The sequence below is a fragment of the Podarcis raffonei genome, chromosome 8 (genome assembly GCF_027172205.1).
Source record: "Podarcis raffonei isolate rPodRaf1 chromosome 8, rPodRaf1.pri, whole genome shotgun sequence".
Taxonomy (NCBI): Eukaryota; Metazoa; Chordata; class Lepidosauria; order Squamata; family Lacertidae; genus Podarcis; species Podarcis raffonei.
Window position 1 is genome coordinate 84,151,520 of NC_070609.1, and position 23,957 is coordinate 84,175,476.

Sequence of the window (23,957 nt, forward strand, 5' to 3'; positions counted from 1 at the left end):
AGAGGAAGGAGGACGGATGGCAGGTGAGTCAGTGGCCTTTTCCCCCATACGCCCCCCCCCCAAATTCCTGGGTGTGCCTGACAGAGCAATTCCTTAAGTAAAGTAAAGTAAAGTAAAGTAAAGTAAAGTAAAGTAAAGTAAAGTAAAGTAAAGTAAAGTAAAGTAAAGTAAAATAAAATAAAATAAAATAAAATAAAATAAAGCAATGTCTTACAATAAGCTCTTCCTACTTGCAGGACCATGGAAATGAATATAGGAACATGCAGTGGGCTTTGGAGAGTTAGTAGTCCTCAAGAATGGAAAACATGGGGAAAATAAATTCAGAAGAAATATCAAGGTGTGTAGTACAATCCAAGTGTGTGAGTTTGGGGGGGGGCAGCAGTGGTGGGAACTGGAGCTTCCCAGGAGAGGAGGAAGCACAGCATACCCATCTTGATTCACAGCTCCTTCTTTTACGATTCCCTGCAAAGATGGTGACTGCCCACGTATTACAAGAGGAGGCGCGGAATGGCTCTGTCCTGGGGGTAGGCACAGCACAGGAGCTGAGGTGTACTCCACAAAACTTCCACTGCAGCACATGATGGAAGCTGCATTTGCTGAAGGACCCCCCTCTCTCACTGCTAAACAGGATTATGGAGGGGAGTTGCTGCTGTTGTCTCCTCTAGTCCAACCCTGCCACGGCTTAGTTGGGGCTCCTTTCCCCACATACTCCCTTTTCAGACATGCAGCCAGTCAATGTTTTGGAGGGATCTTTGATCCCAGTGGAAGAGTGGTTTAAAACCTGGTTCCCTCTCGCTCTGAGAAAAGGAAGGAAGAAGCAGTTCACGCTGCGACTAAACAAATGGGAAGAAAAAGTCGAAGGGCAAGTTGGCTTCGATGGTTGGTCGTGCTTTGTAACCCGGCTCAGCGGGCGCAGAGACGTCAACAAAAGTGGCAGAGCTGTAGATCTGGATTGTTTGTTCGCTTCCTGAGTCAACCTGCAAGAGACAGGCAGATGCATTCCACACCCTGGCTCCGCTTAGGACAGGCCAAAGAAAAGTTTCACTTCACAGAATGAATCATGCAGAACAGGTCAAATTCTGAGCTCCAAAATAAAAGAGGTTGTTGTGTCAGTGTTAGCTGGCAGAATATATATGATAAGGAGCCAAGGTCAGGAGAGCTTTAAGATCAGGACTGTGCATGTTTAGAGCACCAACTCAGTACAAAAACATTTCCTTTCCAGCTATTGGGGGTTTAGCAGCAGCTAGTTTCAGAACTGAAAGGAAGACACAACAGGCATGCTGGAGAGATAAAACACAGAGCTACTGCTGAAAATGGCAACTCTGCATCTTGTTGCCCCTGCTCCTTGTTAATAGGTAGTACAATCTACCCTGAGTCCACTTCCAGCGCCACACCACTGGCTGCTCCGAGGGTACGTGGCCATGGGAGAACTCACACAGGGCATGGGCACCAGCGGGCAAAGCAAGCTGTACCGCGGGGAGAGGGGGGCAGTGGTTGCTTTCAGCAGCAGTCCTGTGCTGCTTGTTCAATCACATTTATTCTCCTACTTTACCAACATAAAAGCTCAAGGCACCTAATGAAAGAAACATGCAATGCAAAGAGGCCCAAACAGGCTGGTGGAAGTGTCTCTCCCGTGCCGAATGATTGGCTGGCTGGCTTCTGGAGTGCAAAGGTGGGGAGGTGGCAGCTGGGGAAAAGAGGCTGCTGGGAAGGACCTCTCTCTTTCCCCTCTCTTTCTTTTTCCATTCCACCCATATTTCTGAGAGTCCCTTCCTCCCTCTTTCCACTTTAGCCACAAAGAACTTGCAGGGTTCCAGCCACCGCCACAGCTAAAAAGGACGGCTGCTTAGCAGGTCCTCCTACAGAACGCCAGGAGTCTATAAAGCTTCCTTCCAAGCATGCTGGGGCGACCACTTCAATGCCACCTTTAGAGCGGAAGCGTGAACAGAACCTTCAACGTGCCAAGATTTCCTTTTGAGTGGGAAAAGCCAGTTTCATTCGCCAGACTTCTGTCTCATATACAGACATGGAACCTTGCAAATGTGAAAGCCAATTTAGTTAAAAACACATGCGAGGAGCTCCCTTCTATCACAGGAGATCACCACCCACCTGGGGCAAGACGGCTGTCATCACCGTCGCCGTGAGACTCACGATTTTCGCCTGGGGGTTAACTAAGGAGCCATATTTAGTCCATTTCACTTCTATTTGAAATGACACGGGAATTTCGCAGGTGCTCTGAAAAAGGAGACAAGACGTTTTGCTAGCTACAAGGCATCATTGGCAAAAAAAGAGAGAACTTCAGGCTCGTTCCAGCTGCCCGAAATGGATCCCCATTCCTACTTATGCTACTGAAGACCCTCCAGGATTGCAGCCATTACATTTCCCCAGACTGAGACGGAACTTAAAATACAGGTGAAGAAGTTAGAGGGCCAAAAGTAGTAAAATTACCTCATGGCTACCCATATTGACTTAGGGCAGGGTGGGCATACTCTTACCGGTTCGGTGACGTTGTTAGAAATTTGCAGCCAGTCCAGTTCATTCTGGGGCAGAGAATTTCCAAAAGAGGCCACGTAGTCTGGGAAGTTTTGACCCCTCAGCACACTCAGGAGCGCTGGGGCCAAGAGCCTGCAGTCCGCATCCTTGGTAATGCTTTCAGAAAAGAAATTTCTGTGTCAACAGTGCTGGACAGCAACCAACTAATGAACCACTCTTCAAGAGCAGCACATAAAGGCTACTTGTGGAGCAGTCTAACCACGCCATTCCCATATTTGGCTATTCTAATCAATGCGACGGTGCTACTGGCAATGTAAGGCGGGGTTGTATATTTAGGGGGGGGGGGAGAAAACCACTTACACCATTCCCATTTCTCCATTTTGTCTACCCGAGTCAAAAGGTGAGTTTCATTCATTTCAAAGAAGTTAGCATAAATGCAAAGAGGGGGTCTGCGGTCAGTAAACTGGCAATTGCCCTAACAGTGGAAATGCAACCTTGGCTGGCAACTCAGTTTTGCCAGAATGACACTTTGAGCAGGGGGTGACAAGTGCCTACCCCACAGGCCAGGGCTGACCAAATACATTTTGGTACCTGAAGCGAACCACAAAATGGCTCCCCCAAACACACCAGGGAAGAAGGGGTGATTGAAGATCTATACCAGGAACAAGAGGCTGCTGAAGATGTGGCGTTGAGGGGGGTGCTGCTACTGAGGAGGAGGCAGCAGATCTGGTCACCAAAGAGCATGCAGCTGTTGCTGCAATAGCAGCGGCGGGCAATGCATTCCTTGGCTACCCAATTTGCTGCCCCTGTGGATCCAGCCACCTGAAGCATTTGCTTCGCCTTGCCTCATGGGCCTGCCGGGCCTGTCCCTGGCGTGCTGGAAATCAGCTTTACAGCTACCACATCTGAAATTGTTACAGGAGAGATCTCTTTTTCTCTTTCTTTTAGAAATGCGCAAGCAAAGGGTATTGGAAGGGACAAAGCAGGAGGAGGGAGTAGTGTGTGTCAAGGAATTGTATTAGACCATGTTTGCTGAAGCAAAGTCCCAAATTCAAGATGGAGGCACCCAAGGGGCATGAAACTCTGCCACTCTGCTAAGTGAGATGCCAGCGTTTTCCTTGCAACCCAACATTGTGATGAACCATTTCTTAAGCATGGAAGAATAGGAATGGGATGCTGGTGGCGCTGTGGTCTAAACCACTGAGCCTTGGGCTTGCTGATCAAAAGGTTGGCAGTTCGAATCCCTTTGATGGGGTGAGCTCCTGTTGCTCAGTCTCAGCTCCTGCCAACCTTGCAGTTCGAAAGCACCCCAAAAAGTGCAAGTGGATAATAGGTACCGCTCCGACAGGAAGGTAAATGGTGTTTCTGTGTGCTGCTCTGGTTTCAGTGTTCCATTGTGCCAGAAGCAGCTTAGTCATGCTGCCACATGACCCGGGAAAAAAGTCTGCGGACAAACGCCAGCTCCCTCGGCCTGTAAAGCGAGATGAGCGCCACAACCCCAGAGTCATTCGTGACTGGACTTAACTGTCAGGGGTCCCTTTACCTTTTAAGAATAGGAAATGGCATATGGCATGTCTAAGCACAAGACTGGTTTCAGCCCTTACCGTAGTTGGCATCCAGACAGCATGCTGTACCCAAACAATATTGGGGTTCTAACTCCTTCTACAGCTAAGCAATCCTGAGCAGGTGTGCTCTTCATGAGGGTAAGCTGTCCAGCTTCATTTGTGCTCTGAACAATTCCAGATGTAGATTTAGAGTCAAGGGGAAACTGCACAACATCCAGAATCTGAAGGAGCGTCTCCACCCCCATCGTTCTGCCCGGACACTGAGGTCCAGCGCCGAGGGCCTTCTGGTGGTTCCCTCGCTGCGAGAAGTGAGGTTACAGGGAACCAGGCAGAGGGCCTTCTCGGTAGTGGCACCCGCCTTGTGGAACTTCCTCCCACCAGATGTCAAAGAGAAGAACAACTACCAGACTTTTAGAAGTCATCTGAAGACAGCCCTGTTTAGGGAAGCTTTTAATGTTTAATAGGTTATTGTATTTTAGTGTTCTGTTGGAAGCTGCCCAGAGTGGCTGGGAAAATCCAGCCAGATGGGCGGGGTATAAATAATAATAATAATAATAATAATAATAATAATAATAATAATAATAAAAAATCTCTGAACTGCCTTGTCAGAGCATTATTACTTGCTCCAGGTGGTGGCCATTCTTTGATCCTGGAACTTTCTGAGCACAAAGCATGTGCCGTGCTATTGAGCTACTGACTGCCCCTTCCCCCAAAAGCCAGATGCAAGAATACAGAGGTGGCAGGAGAATCCCCTCCAGCCCCCTACCCACGCTGGACAAAGATCCCAAGCCCCACCATGCCCTGCTAGCCCTCCAGCTTCTAAACAGCTTGCCCAAACCCAAGCATCACCCACAAAATGACTTGGCTTCTTCTAGCTCAGTGAGTTCAGAAAAGCAAAACAGGCAAAACCAAAAGAAAAACCCTCGGCCATTATCCCACTAAAACTCCCCAAACCAAAACAGCCAAGATAGTTGGCAATGCTCTGTTGTGTGTGCTGGAGTAAGACGGTAAATTCTGTGCTGACAGTCTGGCACCAGTTTCCAGGAGAAAATTTAGAAATTGCTAATTTCATAGTATTCTTTCCCGTATGGGACTACTGTCTTCAGTTCAGGATTGAACAACTTAAAATTTCTCAGAGAAATAATCCAGAACTGATTCAGCCTTGAAAGAAATGAGCACTATGAAATGCAACTTTTTCCCAGGCAGGGACAGTTCTGCAGAGCTGTGATAAGTCATGAAAAAAGGATATCCAGGAGTCCGAAATCCAGCTTTTATTGGTAGGCCAACAACATAACCAGGGCTTCCACTGAGACGAACAGGCTGAGTTTCTTGCTATGTGCGGAGGGGACACAAAATACAATACCACTTAATTTTCCATTAACCATTTGTGGCAAAGCAGCTAATAGGAAAAATCTCCTTCAGGATTATAGATAAATTGAATTACTGTTTTCTAAGCAGTAAACCATTTGAATAATGGAGCTCATGTTATTATTACATTGTTGCTTCAGGTACATGCAGAAGATACACAGGTAGAAATGATTTTCAGAACCTATGCTTTGAAGGAAAACAGGAACACACTGAGCGACTGAAATCCTTGTTTTTTTAAGACAGCTGTGCCCCGCCCCGCCATCAGCTCTAAAATATTGTTACAAACCAGCTTCCCACAAAGTTATTAAAAATATTTTGGGAAGCTGCAGCCCAAAGGTTTATCTGCCAAGACTGGAAAAAGTCAGAGCATCTGTCAATAGAGGCTTGGGTTAATAAGAATCTGGGACATTGCTTGCCTGATTAAACCAAGATGATTAAATTAACGAATTTAATAAGGGCCAGAGAAGGAAGATATCAAGAAAACGGATTTGTTGAGAAGTGGAGTTTATTTATTAGATACTGGGGAAAGTGTAAGATGTAATCAAAACCTATACACAATGTTGGGTGAAATACAGACTGAGCTATTATAAAGTTTGTTAAGTTCTGTAAGATAAAAAAACTAGAATGATCATATGATCATCAGGACTAACATATTAGGAGGTGATTATGGATGTTTAGACAAATTAATGTGCAAAATTAACCATGCACAGAGGAGCCATAGATTGGTTATTGTATGGTACGAATGCAGCCACAGTAATTGAATTTGTGTTATATTATAATATGTAACCTTTTTAAACTTTTGTTTTGTTAAATCTTTTTGGATCTTAAAAATAATTTGGGAAATTACCTGAATGAAACGGATCTCAAAGGACTGCAATACAAAACGTGCCATCATGTTAATGGTCCCCAGGATCAAAGATACACCCGCACTGGCAATTTCACCTGCCTCTGTGAAGGTAATAAGGTAACTTGCCTGAAAAACAAAAAACAAATGCAGCTTAACTAACAGGAAAGTCCACCGCTCTTTATCATTTACTAAGGGCTGCCACCTCTGCCGACTTCACTCGCCAACCCTGCCAATCCCCCAAACCATGCCCCCACTCCCCTTACAGCAGGGGTCAGCAAACCTTTTCAGCAGGGGGCCGGTCCACCGTCCCTCAGACCATGTGGGGGGCCAGACTATATATTTTGGGGGGGGGGATGAACGAATTTCTATGCCCCACAAAAAACCCAGAGATGCATTTTAAATTAAAGCACACATTCTACTCATGTAAAAACACGCTGATTCCTGGACCATCCGCAAGCCAGATTTAGAAGGCGATTGAGCTGGATCCGGCCCCCGGGCCTTAGTCTGTCTACCCATGCCTTACAACTTACCCAAATCACACTCTCTCCATCGTCCTCCTCTTGATCCTGCCCACCCCCCCGCATGTCATACTGCCCACCTCACGCTGACACCACCATTTAGGAGGGCGAGGAGACAAAGAGCAGCAACAGGAGAGCAGGACACTTGCTGGGGAGCTGCCACAACCTGTCCTGACTTCCTCAGCTGTTTGCCTGGAGTCCCCTCCTGCCTCCATGTCCTTCTTCCTCAGCCTCCAATGCTGCCGAAGCCAAAAAGGGGGCTTCAGTGTGAGGTGGGGAGCTCCACCAGCCTGTCCGCAGCTTGCCTGGGCCACCCACCACCTGAGCGGCTAGCCTGGGCTGCCCACCTGTTTGCTTGCCTGCCCATGTCTCTCTCCTCTTCACTCTCCAATGCTGCTGTTCTGTTGTCACGCGGTAGTTTGCAGCACCATCATTCAGCAGCTACACAAACTGCGGTATGGCGACGTCCTTACATTTTTATTATATGTAACAAGGTAAGATATCCGAGATGGGAAACCTTTTTTCAGACCAAGGGCCACACTGCCATCTGGGCAACCTTCCAGGGGAAGGCACAGGACACCAGTTGGCAAGGGCAGAGACACAAGAGAGCAAAGCAACAAATGCAAATGTTACTTTTGTTCAGCAGGCTAGTTTCTCTCCGATCCGTCCAGGAAATCAAGAGGTCAAAGACACACAAGGGTATGAAGTAGGGCTGGTAAGAGGTGTGGCCTGGGTAGAGTACCCAGGGCCACATGGAGTGGCCTGGAGGGCCACTTTTGGCCCTCAAGCTTAAGACTGCCCATCCGATTTATATAGTGCCCTGGGCAGGTGGTACATGACCCCAGTCAAGCTTGCAAAAATCTATCATTTGCCCGATAATAAATGTTGGAAATGTAAAGAAAATGAAGGTACATTTTTTCACCTTTGGTGGACGTGCCCTAAGATTAAGGCTTTCTGGGAAATGATCTATAACGAATTGAAAAAGGTATTTAAATATACCTTCTTGAAGAAACCAGAGGCCTTTCTCTTGGGTATGGTCGGCCAGTTGGTGTCAAAAAAGGATAGAACTTTCTTTATGTATGCTACAACAGCAGTAAGAATACTTATTGCAAAGTACTGGAAGACACAAGTTCTACCCACTCTGGAAGAATGGCAGATGAAGATGATTGACTGCATGGGATTGGCAGAAATGACTGGCAGAATCCGTGACCAGGGAGAAGAGTCGGCGGAAGAAGATTGGAAGAAATTTAAGGACTATTTACAGAAATATTGTAAAATTAAAGAATGTTGAATGATGTTGGATTGAAATTAAGGGGTTTTCAGCTGTAATGTTTTGAGATAAGGATTTGCTGAGTAAATAATTTGAATTGGAATACAAGAAGGGGAGGTATGAGGAGGTCAGGGAAATATGTCATTGAAAATTACGTATTGAGAACTGTATATCTTTTTTCTTTTTCTTTTTGCTTTTTGTTTGTACAAAATTGGAAACTTAATAAATATCTTTATTAAAAAATATATATATAGTGTCCTGGGCATACATTTCACCTCATCATGTAACAGAAGCAAAATACAGGTCCTTGTCCCATACAATCCAAATATTGATGTGGGGTAGGGAACCCAGAGGGAGAAAGATGGCTGCTTGCTGAAATTTCTGCTTTATATTCTAACGGTTGCATTATTGTGATGTTGATTTTATGTACTGTTTTGCTTTTATGCTCCTTTTTTGTAGCTGCAAGCAGTATTAAATTCTTATTTGAAAATATGAGGGATAGAAGTTTTTTTAGAAAACAAAGTAGGGCAGGGTAACAAGGGATGAAAACCAAGCAAACTCAGTTCCACGTGGTTATTAGGCTTTTTCCACAGCTGAGTTGAAAGTGCTTCACCATGAGGTAGGATTTTACAATGGGCTTGATGGTTTATATTATGTTTTTAACTGTTACTATTGTTCATCCAGTGTTGTTATCAGTTGCCTTGGGCATAATCCAGTGGGAAAATGCAGCATGAATGAATGAAGGCACTGTCTGAGTTTCCTGGGAGAACTCTCCTGAGCAGCCTTTGCAGAGTCTGCTCTAGACGTAACAGAGAGTCCTTTGGTTTCTGATCCTTTGAGCAAAATGGGTCCAGCAGAACCAGCTCTTCACGCCTGCTGGCAAAGTGCTATTTTATGTTCATAACTGGAAATCTAGAGGGCAGGGGGAGTTAAGCAGCTATATTTCAATGCAAGTCAGAAGGGTTGACCAAAAGGAATAGAACAGACCACTTGTCTGCATGGTCCAGCTTTTTATTTTGATGAAGTTTGTTTACAGTTGGAGGATGGATGGTGGCTAACAGACTGGGATTGAATCCTGACAAGACAGAAGTACTGTTTTGGGGGGACAGGGGGCGGGCGGGGGTGGGGGATTTCCTGGTCCTGAATGGGGTAACTGTGCCCCTGAAGAGCCAGGTACGCAGCCTGGGAGTCATTTTGGACTCACAGCTGTCCATGGAGGCACAGGTTAATTCTGTGTCCAGGGCAGCTGTCTACCAGCTCCATCTGGTACGCAGGCTAAGACCCTACCTGCCCATGGACTGTCTTGCCAGAGTGGTGCATGCTCTAGTTATCTCCCGCTTGCACTACTGCAATGCGCTCTATGTGGGGCTACCTTTGAAGGTGACCCGGAAACTGCAATTAATCCAGAATGCGGCAGCTAGACTGGTGACTGGGAGTGGCTGCCGGGACCACATAACACCGGTTCTGAGAGATCTGCATTGGCTCCCAGTACGTTTCCGAGCACAATTCAAAGTGTTGGTGCTGACCTTTAAAGCCCTAAACAGCCTCGGTCCTGTATACCTGAAGGAGTGTCTCCACCCCCATCGTTCAGCCCGGACACTGAGATCCAGCACCGAGGGCCTTCTGGCGGTTCCCTCATTGCGAGAAGTGAGGCTACAGGGAACCAGGCAGAGGGCTTTCTCGGTAGTGGCGCCTGCCCTGTGGAACGCCCTCCCAGCAGATGTCAAAGCAATAAACAACTATTTTACTTTAAAAAGACAACTGAAGGCAGCCCTCTTTAGGGAAGTTTTTAATGTCTGATGCTGTACTGTTTTTAATATTCAGTTGGAAGCCACCCAGAGTGGCTGGGGAAACCCAGCCAGATGGGCGGGGTATAAATAATAAATTTTTATTATTGTTATCATTATTATTATTACAGTTCTACATGTCACCTGGTTTCCAGAATGGAGTACAGTGGTACCTCGGGTTACATATGCTTCAGGTTACATACACTTCAGGTTACAGACTCCGCTAACCCAGAAATAGTACCTCAGGTTAAGAACTTTGCTTCAGGAAGAGAACAGAAATCGTGCTCCGGCAGCATGGCAGCAGCAGGAGGCCCCATTAGCTAAAGTGGTGCTTCAGGTTAAGAACAGTTTCAGGTTAAGAATGGACCTCCGGAACGAATTAAGTACTTAACCCAAGGTACCACTGTACAAGCCTCTTCTCCTGTCTTTTCAAGAAATGCTGAGTTGAAATGCTAACTGCACACTTACCTCCAGAACCACGTTACTGCATGACTGACCATTTAATGTGGGGAGAATCAGAGCATCAGTGTTCTTCAGACGCGTGCGCAGCCCCTCCGGACTCTGCACGGTTATGGACTGGATGGTGACGTTCACCTGTAAAAATACAACAGAGCAGCCTCAACAAATCCAGCTGGCTGCAATCTTGCGCACAAACCAGGCAACGAGAACTTGGCACATTCACTAAGCTTCTCAGCGCTTTATCAAGGGGAGTAGCCTCTGAAAAGCACATTTGCATGGCTGAGAAACTGACGCACAGAGCTTCCGTGGGAGAAAGCTTGGAAAGCTCTGATGTACTGGAAGGAAAGAAAACAAATCCAAAAAATGCCGAGGGGAACAAAAACACATGCACAACCTTAGGAACATTTAGAGGAGTAAGTAGAGAAGGGAAGGCTTGAGCGCCTTTTATCCAAGAAGATTTAAGCCAGCACTCCCCTCCCTGCTGGCCCCTTGGAAAAGGACAGGGATGAGGAGGAGGAAGAGGCTTGGATGTCACTACTTGAAGCTATGCTCCTCCTCTCTGTGATGGCCCTCCTCTTCAGAAAGATCAGCATGGGGAGAGAGTAATCATCATTTTACAAAGGTGCTCAGGGCACTTTTAAACAGCAACCCTCCCACCAACCCAGCATGCACTTTGCTAGCACCTTCCTCCAGAAAAGACCAGGAGGGGGTGTTGAATGCAATTGTGAAAAGGAAAGGGGAGGAGAGGGCCTGGTGTCTTCAGGTTTTTGGCCCAGCCAACCAACAATTGTAGACCCCTCACCATTGGTATCCATTCTTAAGGAAATTAGCTCTGAGTGCTCACTGGAAGGACAGATCGTGAAGCTGAGGCTCCAATACTTTGGCCACCTCATGAGAACAGAAGACTCCCTGGAAAAGACCCTGATGGTGGGAAAGATGGAGGGCACAAGGAGAAGGGGACGACAGAGGACGAGATGGTTGGACAGTGTTCTCGAAGCTACAAACATGAGTCTGACCAAAGTGCGGGAGGCAGTGGAAGACAGAAGTGCCTGGCGTGCTCTGGTTCAGGGGGTCACGAAGAGTCGGAAATGACTAAACAACTAAACAACAACAACAACAACAACAACATTGGTATGGCGGCTGACTCAGAGCCCCACTTAATTGGAAGGTCAATTTGGAGGCAATTAAGCCTTGATTGTAGCATCAGTGTAGTAAGAGACTATAGCCAATACAAAGTGCCCACATATAAACAGCAAATCTCTCAAACAGAATAAAGAGACACTTACCACAAGTCTTGACTCTGGTGCCTAGCGGGAATAATAAAGAAGAAGCATTTTAGACACAGCTGCATTAGCTTTTGCAAAAGTGACAAGCAATTAAACCTCCATCCCAGAATCCTCCACTAATAAAATTCAATTCTTGTTAGAAAACTGGGGGTCCTGCAAACATAAGTTATAGCTGCCACTACAAATGGTGCTTACTTTTATTTCTGAATAAAAAGCAAATACATGTGCCATCCTGATTTCCTACCCCACCCCTCAGTTTGTTACATGCAAAATTCCACCCTCTGGCTGGTTCCCAAAATAATCACCTACAGCCAAAATACTAGGACTGGTGTAGAACTGCATGCTGAGGCCTGGCAGGGTGGTGCATGCATCTCCCGTGATCATCGTGTTGCATTTCACTGCCTGGTTCACAAGAAACCCTGGAGAAACCACAAAATACAAGAGAAGTGCCAAAAATATTTTTTCAGGCTACTAATAAATCCAACTGCACATCGGCGGTCAAACAAAACCACTAAAACGTTTTGCCAGCGGACAGGGACCTTTTTGTTTAGACATGCTGGCCTGTAAGTATGTTGCGATGGGCACAGAGATTCAGTAATTGCTCTCCTGGTTTTACTGCTGTTTAACCTGTCTTGCTTTTATGCTTTTTATTTGACATTTTACTGCAATTTAATTGATTATACTGCAGAATAATAACAGCAGCAACAATACTTAGAAACAACATTATTAAGCAATATGATATATTAGTAGTGGTAATAATGATATTATTTGTTGTGAAACAACCTGTGATCTTCAGAGGAAGGGAAGTATACAAATTTAATAAATAATAAATAAAAATACTTGTTAGCTACCTTGAGCGCCATCTGGTGGAAAGTCAGGTTACATATTTACAAAATTAAGCAATATTTGTTGTTCAGATAAAGCCCAAACAGGAGGGTAGAAAGAGCCAGGAAAGGACAGCACATAATCTCTGACCTGCAGGGTTACTGTGGGTACACCAGGCGAGGAAGAGTGGAGCAGGGAGACTTAGAAACCCATCTGATGTCTGTATGGGATCGTTATACTGTCAACAAAAAACACAGGCGGTTTTATTTTGAACTATAACCACCTCCCTTCCCAGCTGGTAATGCTAAGAACCTTGGGACATTAAGGATATGGTGCTTGAGTTTGCTCGCTTTCCCCTTTCCCTCCACATCCCTTTTCCTCAGATGCTGTGTCTTTTTAGACTGCAAGCCTAAGAAGAAACTGTGCTATTTTCACTGATATGTAAGCCACTCTGAAAGTCTGGTTAGAGAGCTTTCTTTGAATAAATAATTGACAAAATGGGTGTACACATGTACCTCCCCACTTTACCTTGTACTTGCTGGTACTGTTTGTACTTGTAGCCTGCCGGGTGTCCAACTCATCCTCCAGTGCAAGGTTGCTTTCAATACCAAAGGTATTGTCGCCAAATTCTTCAAGCAACCTATCAAAATTGTGCATAGTAGGTATTTCTGGGGCTTGGAACGATAAGGCAGCTTTGTCTGGGGCTGGGTAGAGAAGAAAAAGCGCTTCAATGTAGTACATTTAACTGAATTTTGGAGTTTATTTTTACTGAACTTTTGGGACTCATGGAAGTTCTTCCCAAGTCTGGGATTGTACAGGAAAAATGCCAACACATATTGGGGTAACAAGGTTGGAAACAGGGTAGAGACTGCTTTAAGAGCATGTGTGAATGGCCATTGAGACCATGCTATGGACCAACCCATAAGGGGAAGAAAATTGTCTACGCCTATCAGAGGTGCTGAGTTGCACCCAACATTTTGGGGGGGGGCATTGTGCATGCATGACGTCATGTGCGTGCCACCCCAACCCAACCAGGCTGACTTGGCCCGCCATCCCCCAACTGCCCACTTCCTTGGGGGAGCGTGTCCACCCCCATCGTTCAGCCCGGACACTGAGATCCAGCACCGAGGGCCTTCTGGCAGTTCCCTCATTGCGAGAAGTGAGGTTACATGGAACCAGACAGAGGGCCTTTTCAGTAGTGGCGCCTGCCCTGTGGAACACCCTCCCTTCAGATGTGAATGAAATAAGCAGCTATCTTCTCTTTAAAAGACATCTGAAGGCAGCCCTGTTCAGGGAAGTTTTTAATATTTAACACTGTACTGTTTTTAACACTTGATTGGGAGCCGCCCAGAGTGGCTGGGGAGACTCAGCCAGATGGGCGGGGTATAAATAATAAATTATTATTATTTGTTCACTGCCATGAGACTGAGGCTGCCTCAGCAAGGCCGCCTCCTCCCCCTCTGCCGAAGCGCTTTAGTGCGGAAGGCGCCTTAGTGATAATGAAAAGGATGCACCAGGGAGAAGACACTTCACCCCACCACGTCCCTGGCAGAGATCACTAGCACACCTTCCCAGATGGAGCCCTGGTGATCATCAAAAGGATGTGCCAGGGCGAACCGGCTCCCTGGCGGAGATCGCCAGCACACCTTTGAGGAAGGCGCTCTGGTGATCGTCAAAGGAACACGCCGGCATGAAGGCCCCGTCAACACTGAGGAGGCCCAAGATATCTTGGCCCACAGGAGCTGGTGCACCCGATTCCTATAAATGTACAGAGAGCAGGAATAGCGATGTCCAGTAGACATGTTAACAGGGGCTGGAAGACTAGAGCAGAAACCAATGAAATATACCCAGGTGTATTTGGCTGCTTTTAGCTTTTGTTACCAACTTCAAGTCTTCAGGATGGGGCGATATTCAGATGTCAGTCATACTCAAGAGTTGACACATTGAAATCAAGTAAATTTATGTTGGGTATCACCCTACAGAACAGGGGTGGGGACCTGTGGCCTTCCAAACAGCTGCTAGACACTGACCCATAAGCTCCAGACAGCACAGCCAATAGTCATGAAAGCTGAAGTCCAGAAGCATCTGGAGGGCTAGTTTCCCAACCCTGCTATAAATCCCTCTAAAGTAAATCAACTGTATTAATGAAATACTTATTTTATTATTTAAAGTATTTTTTTCTCAATTTTTCAACAAAAATAACACAAATAAAAAACAAACAAACAACAAACACTTTAAAAAGATTTTTAAAGCACCCTTCATTTACATACTGAAGGCAGTTTGCAAGAAGCAAGAAGTATTGGGGGGGTGCTTTTTGGCAAGTAGTTTACCACTTTCTGTAAGGCTACTTTTGAAGGATTTGTATCTTGAAAGGCAGGATATAATAAAATAATTGGGATAATTATAGGGGCAAAAATATAAAACAGTAAAATAACATTGCCATAATACACAGAGGCCCCTTCATGGATCACTGCCTTGCCGTGGCGAAGGGGCTTGAAGAACTCAGAGAAGCTATGAACTACGCTGAGCAGGGCACACAAGATGAACAAATAACAAGGCCAGTGGAAGTGATGGTATTCCAGCTGAACTATTTAAAATTTTAAAAGATGATGCTGTTAAGGTGCTACACTCAATATGCCAGCAAATTTGGAAAACTCAGCAGTGGCCAGAAGATTGGAGAAGATCAGTCTACATCCCAATCCCAAAGAAGGGCAGTGCCAAAGAATGCTCCAACTACCGCACAATTGCACTCATTTCACACGCTAGCAAGGTTATGCTTAAAATTCTACAAGGAAGGCTCAAACAGTATGTGGATCGAGAACTCCCAGAAGTGCAAGCTGGATTTAGAAGAGGCAGAGGAACCAGAGACCAAATTGCAAACATGCGCTGGATTATGGAGAAAGCTAGAGAGTTCCAGAAAGACATCTACTTCTGCTTCATTGACTATGCAAAAGCCTTTGACTGTGTCGACCACAGCAAACTATGGCAAGTTCTTAAAGAAATGGGAGTGCCTGATCACCTCATCTGTCTCCTGAGAAATCTCTATGTGGGACAAGAAGCTACAGTTAGAACTGGATATGGAACAACTGATTGGTTCAAAATTGGGAAAGGCGTACGACAAGGCTGTATTTTGTCTCCCTGCTTATTTAATTTATACGCAGAATACATCATGCGAAAGGCTGGGCTGGATGAATCCCAAGCTGGAATTAAGATTGCCGGAAGAAATATCAACAACCTCAGATATGCAGATGACACAACCTTGATGGCAGAAAGTGAGGAGGAATTAAAGAACCTTTTAATGAGGGTGAAAGAGGAGAGCGCAAAATATGGTCTGAGGCTCAACATCAAAAAAACGAAGATCATGGCCACTGGTCCCATCACCTCCTGGCAAATAGAAGGGGAAGAAATGGAGGCAGTGAGAGATTTTACTTTCTTGGGCTCCATGATCACTGCAGATGGTGACAGCAGCCACGAAATTAAAAGACGCCTGCTTCTTGGGAGAAGGGCAATGACAGGCCTAGACAGCATCTTGAGAAGTAGAGACGTCACCTTGCCAACAAAGGTCCGTATAGTTAAAGCCATGGTTTTCCCAGTAGTGATGTATGGAAGTGAGAGCTGGACCATAAAGAAGGCTGATCGCCGAAGAATTGATGCGTTTGAATTATGGTGCTGGAGAAGACTCTTGAGAGTCCCATGGACTGCAAGAAGATCAAACGCATCCATTCTTAATGAAATCAGCCCTGAGTGCTCACTGGAAGGACAGATCGTGAAGCTGAGGCTCCAGTACTTTGGCCACCTCATGAGAAGAGAAGACTCCCTGGAGAAGACACTGATGCTGGGAAAGATGGAGGGCACAAGGAGAAGGGGGCGACAGAGGATGAGATGGTTGGATAGTGTTCTCGAAGCCACAAACATGAGTCTGACCAAACTGCGGGAGGTAGTGGAGGACAGAGGTGCCTGGCGTGCTCTGGTCCATGGGGTCACGAAGAGTCGGACACGACTAAACGACTAAACAACAACAATACACAGAGGCAACTAAAGACAAACAGAGCAGACTAAGCAAGAGCCAACTATACGCTTTAAAGTGTCTTGAAGGAAGTTCTGACACACTGCGACAAAATGACTGTATTGCTGGCAAGGGAATTCCACAGAGAAAGTATGAAGTTGGAGATTAGTGAGTGGCACATTGTATGTCTCCCTTTCATCCTCTCTCCGTGTGTGCGTGCGTGCGCGCGCGCACACACACACACACACAGATGACAGGCTTCTTCTTTCTCTCTTCATCTCAACCCTCAACACAAGGCCTTTGAAGAATCAACCAGACAAGAGGTTCATGCCCGACTTGGCTCTACTTACTGTTGGTGGACTGAATACAGAAAATGCTGGGGTTGACCTTGTCGGCTAATTGAAAGATCCTCTCTGGAGGATGCGCTGTTGGATCTATTGAATAGAGAGCTTCTTGCTGCCAGCAGAGATGCCTGTCACCTCTGCAGGGGAAACAAACATAAAAATTAAAGCTAAAAAAACCAAACAAACCTCTTTTCACATAAGACATCCTTATTACGCAGGGCAGGAACAGCCCCCAGAATGCTTTTGGCACCAGACATAACACTGCAGCAACCACGTGCGATTATAGCTCACCACTCAAGCCTCAGAAACTAAAAACAAGGCATATAAATGATAAAGATAATTCATTGCAAAGGATTCTGGGAAAAGGATCTAAAACAGCTGGAGACCCTTACTGATATCATGCAACAATATCAAATCATACAAAGGAGTTTAACAAGGAATATTAGATATTGTTCAATAGATTTTCAAGCTGCAACCTTCCTTTGGAGTGATGTTATCTGTTTATATATGTATATTCCTGTGGAGAGAATCAGAACTCACAGGGTTAAGAAGTTCTGAGTGACGTCTCACATTCTGAGGCGTGGTTTAGAATACTGAGGGGAGCGTTTTTACTGTGTCTCTCTCTGTGTGTGTTTGCTCCGTTGCGTGAGAGGAACAAAGATGTGCGCTTTGTCACCGGGAAAGTTATGATGTTTGTTTTGCTACGGGAATAAAGACTTAAAGTAAGATAAGAAGACACCGTGCGTTAAGCCTGATTTATTACGCACACACACGGAAACTGCTTCTGTTCCGCTGTGTTTACACTCTGCTGAAATCGGAGGAGCCCCGGGAGAAGGGAGTCGCCCAGAGGAAGCGTGTGGACCCCCCGGGGGCTGGTGAAGCTACAAATAAATCACCGAACAATTCCTTTTTAGCCCTATGAAAATAAAACTGTTAAAAGTAATGAATGGTTTCCTGTATGAGACAAAGGAAAGCTTTCTATTTACTAGAAGTATAAATGCGTGGCCACCTCTGAACAGCAGCAGAAGCCAAACTGGAACAAACTGCAGGGACCTTAGTTGTCTCTGTGGAGAATTTCTGATCCCATTTTTTCTGCCACCCAAAAGGCAGGTGTGTGAAGAGAGAGCGGAGGCGGTTTCACCCCAGTGTCTCACGGGGCCTGGGCCAATGCAGCTTTTTCCTCCCTCCACTTTTCAACATCATATTGAGATGTTTGGCTGGTGATACATTGCAATGTTCAAAAGCTGATATTGCCCAGCCCTACTCTGCTGAGGGCTAGATTCAAATCCTGGCTCAGTCACATAGGCTTGAGTCAATCTTTTGTCTCACCTGATACATGTGATTACTGCTATGACCAATGAGAATGGGGCTGAGCCTCTGAAGAGTTTAACAGAAACATTGAGAGCACATTATAGGTCAGCTCCCCTGTAGCGGCTTCAACCGCCACCTCTATCGTTTGTTTTAAGCTTAAGTTTCTAATTTTTCCTTAGTTCCAACTTGTATTTATTGTTAATAAGTGATTATCGGTAAGAAGAATGTCAATGCAAGGACGTGTTTGCGTACAATGCCTGACATTTTAGCAGCACTTTCCAGAGGGAACAGCACAGAACATAAGCACATGTGATTTGCCTCTCTACTGGCAAGGCCACATTTCTTTTCATAACAGAAAATTCATCTAAAATTCAATACACTTTCGCTTTGCTGTCTCTAAGAGCTCTGAAAGTACCTGAACGTGGGTGGCAATCAGCAATGTGGGCCAGAACAATGGCAAGCATCAATCCCAGTGATGGGGTGATTCATTTCCCACAGAGCTGGAAATAAGCCCTCACAGTGAGATTGGGCTGATGTATAGAGAAGGGAATAGTTTGATAAGGGTGGCCTTTTGTCCCCAGAATTCACAGTTATTTCAAGCAATCTTCTTCTTAAAAAAAAAAAAAAAGTGAACAAAACTGGTGTTTCAAGCCCTGAATGCTGCAATAAAAACTTGCTGGCATATTTGTATTCAACAAAAATACCACCAACCAGCCTGGCTTTATTTGGTTGTCTCATTCACAACATACAAAAATACCAGAGGCATAAACAGCTGTTAAGAGGAAAGCAGCTAGATTGCCTAGAGAAAGAAAACCAGAGCAAAGCTCCCCATGCATAATATGTGGTGCTTTAATAAGACAGAGCGGGGGCAGCAGTGGGACATGAATAGCACATGCTGTATACATAAATGCATCCTTACAAAAGATCCCTCGATGGGTAGAGAATTATCCTTCCGGTATGGAGATATGAAAAGCATTGCAACACTTCTTTTTAATTAATTCTGGGATATCAAAGCCAGGAATTTTGTGCTGGATTTTGTGCAATTGATCACATATCAGAAATGCACAACTCGGCATATTCAGAGAACATCATCTTACATTTGGCACCTTACAGTGAGTTTGTGGCTTTAACACCTGCAAGGCTAGCTTGAAAAACTGTGGGTAACGGTCAGCAACATCCTAGAAGTCAGAAAAGGGGTTGAGAAGGGCAAGATAGTTCTTTTCTTGGCTAGTAGAAGTTTGGCAACATTAACGTATGTGAGCAAACTCAGCTCTACTTGCTCAGTTTCTATAATCTACTCCTCTTAGCCAATAGCCTGGATTGCCTTCTTGTGAAAAATGGCTTTTCCTTTTCAACACAGCCCTGTTAATAAATACCCCAGGGAAAAAAGCTTTCTTCTGATTTAAATATTTTTTACTCTGCTCTTCAGCTGAAAAAGGCCCCCAGAGATTTTTAAACAGACAATGAGAAAAATATTTCAGCCCAACAGATATACAAAATCCGTATTTTCTGTCTCAAGCACCATTTCTTAATATCTAAACTAAACCAAAAGTATTTTATATGAATACTATTAAAATAAAAGTTCCTGAATGGAAAGTGGGGGTGGGTGTCAATTCAAACATGTAGCCTCTTACTTTTATGGGGCTGTACCACGTCAGAATACTCAGAGGGACACATCTCCATTTCAAAACCACTGTATATGGAACGCTCATCCATCAGAGAGACTGATGTGCTGACCTTTCACATTCATGCACATTCTGATGTGGGGAAGCTTCCAGAGAAATCACCTCCCCCCAAGTATTTTGGGGTGGTACAGTGCTACAAGCCATGTTCAAAGCTGCATATTTGAACCAGCTCTTCTTTCCATTCCGCTCAGAAGCTGCACTGCACTGGGTTTACAGACTGGTTTTTAGGCAGACATATAGATATTCTGAGATTGTACTGCAGCACAGACCCTTCTTGAACTTATGAATCTGTTCAAAGTTGCATCTTTATATTTCAAGCCATGATGCATGTGCAAGCACTTACGTGACAACAGGAACTGAACACATAGTGAAGAGGCTGAAATCTGCAGCAGTGCATATGGGGTCACAGCAACAATTTACATCACACTGGTCCACCAGGAGGTCACAGACACACAACTTGGCCACTGAAAACAAACAGGTTTTGACAAATAGTACTGAATGTTAAACCTTGTGGGGGGGCAAGGAAGTCCCTCTTCCAGACGCAATACTGGATATGGCCCAACTTCTTTCTTCTATTATATACAGAGCCACAAAACCAGAAGGCTTAAAGAAGACTTGCTTTCATGCATAGTCTCTCAAAGTCTTCTTCTCCATATTCATGCAGCTTACTGTGTGCATTTTAATACTAGTAATTTGTGTTTATATGAATGTACAATAAGGGGGCAGAAATACTGAAATGGCGATACTGAAATAGGGTCACACTTAAATAAATGAACTTGACCTAATTATGACTTAGCTGGCTGCATCCCCGTTGTTTTAAAGATTTTTAATGCTTTTGGTTTCCAATGGGCTTGTTTTATGGTATCTAATTTTAAAACAGCTCTGCATAATCTGCTGTGCTGCTCATCCGCACTGAGAGGAGCTCTCCAGAGCAAACCAAACGGTCCACCTGGTTCTTCATCCTTCCATCCGTGGCAGAGAGCAGCCAGCTGCATGCACCTGCAAGAGGTACCTGCTGCCACATGTCCCTCCAACACCTATCAAAATGCAGAGCGATGTGGCTTCTGAGCAGCAGGGGCTGAACTTGTGCAATACATGTGTATAAGAAATTAGCAAAGATCTATCATAACAGTGATAATCTATGCTGGAAAAGTAAAGAAAAGGAGGGTACCTTTTATCATATGTGGTGGACCTGGCCCAAGGTGAAAGACTTCTGGGAGAAGATTTATAATGAATTGAAAAAAATGTTGAAATATATATCTATTAAGAAACCAGAGGCCTTTCTTCTAAACAGGTTTAGAATTGCCCAAGAAAGATGTTAAACTGTTTTTGTATGCCACAACTGCAGCAAGAATTTTGTTAGCTAAGAATTGGAAAACACAAGGAGTCCCTATAGTGGAGGAATGGCAGATGAAGATGATGGATTTTTCGGAGCTAGCCGACCTGACTGGAAGAGTCCGCGACCAGGAGGAAGAGGAGTACCAGAAGGAATGGATGAAATTCAAAGACTATTTAGTTAAATATGTTAAGATAATTTAATTGGAAAAACTTGCAAATACCAGATAGGTCATGTTAGAGATTAATATGTTTGAAGTTAAAATAGAAAGAAAAAAAGATGTTAAGTGATTAAGTTAATTTTATGAGAAAATTGGTTTTGGAAAACTGTTATAATGATATACACTGAAATTCAACAAGGGGAATTCGAGGAAGTCACTTAACCATGTTACTAAGATTGGTTTAAATACAGTTGAAATTTACGTTTGTTTGTTTAAAAATTTTTGGAAAATTGATTTTAAAAAATTGAAAAAAATACACGTGTATAAGAACATCAGAACTTGCACCACTGACGGGGCCAGAAGTCCGCACTGCTCCGCATCCTACTTTGAACAGCGACTACGACGGAGACCTCCAGGAAACTGGGCAGGTAGAGACGCCCCTCTGTTGCGCCTGCGCTGTGGTTCCGAGGTAGACTCCCCCTGTATCTGGAGGCTCCATTTAGCCGCCGGGCCTACCGCCTCTTCCCTTTCCTACCCTCCCCAGATCGCTCATGGCGGGGCTGGGGGCTCACCGTCGGTCACAGGCGCGGGCCACGGACCAGGTCGGGGAGTCGTTCCAGGGTCCGGCAGCTCCGAAGGGACGGGCACCCCCGCCGCGTCTGTCGGACTGGGCTTGCTGCTGGCGGGGCCCGGGTCGGAGGTCCACGCAGGGCTGCTGGCGGGGCCCGGACTAGAGGAGGCCTGGCTGGGACTAGGGGTCGGGTAAGGCGGGGTACCCGCTGTCGGGCCCCCCGACGTGGCCTCATCCCAGCCGGTCGGGGGCTCCGAGGTGGCCGCGCTCGTTGACGCTTCCGTGGACGAGGAGAGCGGCAATAGAAGGCAGGCCGCGAGAAGCCTCGGGAAGAACCCCAGCGGCGACCCGGGGCCCATCCCGCCTCCCGGTGAGCCCGCCGCGGCCTAGGCAACGGCGGACGCCCGCCGGGCGGTAGCTATGGAGACGGCGCAAGGCACGACGGGAGCATCGCCAAATCCCGCTGCAGACTTGAAGCCGGCGGCGGCTCCTGCAATCGCTTCGTGTAGAACAGCGCCGACCCCGAGGCATCATGGGAAGGAAATACAAGCATGGGGCTGTTGCTGTGGCAACGACTTTGAGGCCCAATGTTGTTGTCGTTTAGTCGTGTCAGCCTCTTCGTGACCCCCTGGACCAGAGCACGCCAGGCACTCCTGTCTTCCACTGCCTCCCGCAGTTTGGTCAAACTCATGCTGGTAGCTTCGAGAACACTGTCCCACCATCTCGTCCTCTGTCGTCCCCTTCTCCTTGTGCCCTCCATCTTTCCCAACATCAGGGTCTTTTCCAGGGAGTCTTCTCTTCTCATGAGGTGGCCAAAGTATTGGAGCCTCAGCTTCAGGATCTGTCCTTCCAGTGAGCACTCAGGGCTGATTTCCTTCAGAATGGAGACGTTTGATCTTCTTGCAGTCCATGGGACTCTCAAGAGTCTCCTCCAGCACCATAATTCAAAAGCATCAATTCTTCGGCGATCAGCCTTCTTGATGGTCCAGCTGTCACTTCCATACATCACTACTGGAAAAACCATGGCTTTAACTATACGGACCTTTGTTGGCAAGGTGACGTCTCTACTTCGCAAGATGCTGTCTAGGCCTGTCATTGCCCTTCTCCCAAGAAGCAGGCGTCTTTTAATTTCGTGGCTGCTGTCACCATCTGCAGTGATCTTGGAGCCCAAGAAAGTAAAATCTCTCACTGCCTCCATTTCTTCCCCTTCTTTTTCCCAGGAGGTGATGGGACCAGTGGCCATGATCTTCATAAGGCCCAATAGTAGGCCCAATTGCAGGTCCAATTGCCAACAGCGAGTTTTCCAGGCTGAAAAGGGATGGCGGCGTCTGCAGCAGCCTGTACACCAGTTGCATTGCTCAAAGTGCCACCTTCCTCCCCTTTTGCAAGAGCGGAAGCAGGCCATGCCATCCCACACACTGGACCAGCTTTGGCCCAAGTGATTCCAGCTGTTGACTTTGACCCTAAGCACCCCAATACATGCAGGTAGACTGAACCTTAATTTTCCGATCCAGCCACTCTGCCCTTACCATCAGAAAGTTCTTCCTGATGCTTAGCTGGAATCTCCTTTTGTGTTACTTGAAGCCAATGGTTCAGGTCCTTGGTCCAGGTCAGGAGAAAACAAGCTTACTACATCTTCCATGGGGCAGCACTTTAGGTATTTGAAGATGACCATCATATCTCATTCTTCTCTTCTCAAGGCTAAACATACCCAACTCCCTCAACCGTTCTAATAAGGCTTTGCTTCAGACCCTTTATCATCTTGGTCACCCTCCTGTGCACCCATTCCAGCTTGCCAATATGCTTACATTGTGGTGCCCAGAACTGGGTACAGTATTCCAGATGTTGTCTGACCAAGCAGAAAAGAGTGGTACAATTACTTCTCTTGACCTTGATGCAGCCTAGAATAGCATTAGAAGAAGAAGAAGAAGAAGAAGAAGAAGAAGAAGAAGAAGAAGAAGAAGAAGAGAAAAGAAGAGTAGTTTGGATTTGATATCCCACCTTTCACTCCCCTTCAGGAGTCTCAAAGCAGCTAACATTCTCCTTTCCCTTCCTCCCCCACAACAAACACTCTGTGAGGTGAGTGGGGCTGAGAGACTTCAGAGAAGTGTGACTGGCCCAAGGTC

At 45.8% G+C, this 23,957-nt stretch overlaps 2 protein-coding genes across 2 annotated transcripts in view; one reads left to right on the forward strand and one right to left on the reverse strand.

Annotated features, from left to right (window-relative positions):
• LOC128419976 (cytochrome b-c1 complex subunit 6, mitochondrial-like) overlaps positions 1 to 23,957 on the forward strand; it is a 58,457-nt gene that overhangs the window by 29,432 nt on the left and 5,068 nt on the right. The window lies entirely within an intron of this gene.
• TCTN1 (tectonic family member 1) lies at positions 177 to 22,327 on the reverse strand. Its single transcript, XM_053401315.1, has 14 exons — positions 21,833 to 22,327; positions 20,108 to 20,228; positions 16,775 to 16,905; positions 12,947 to 13,116; positions 12,569 to 12,656; positions 11,903 to 12,012; positions 11,594 to 11,614; positions 10,317 to 10,442; positions 6,274 to 6,399; positions 5,308 to 5,390; positions 4,098 to 4,238; positions 2,496 to 2,649; positions 2,110 to 2,235; positions 177 to 977 (listed from the first exon to the last, which is right to left on the reverse strand). Exons 1-14 carry the CDS (start codon positions 22,188 to 22,190, stop codon positions 834 to 836), a joined length of 1,899 nt encoding a protein of 632 aa, XP_053257290.1. The 5' UTR covers positions 22,191 to 22,327; the 3' UTR covers positions 177 to 833.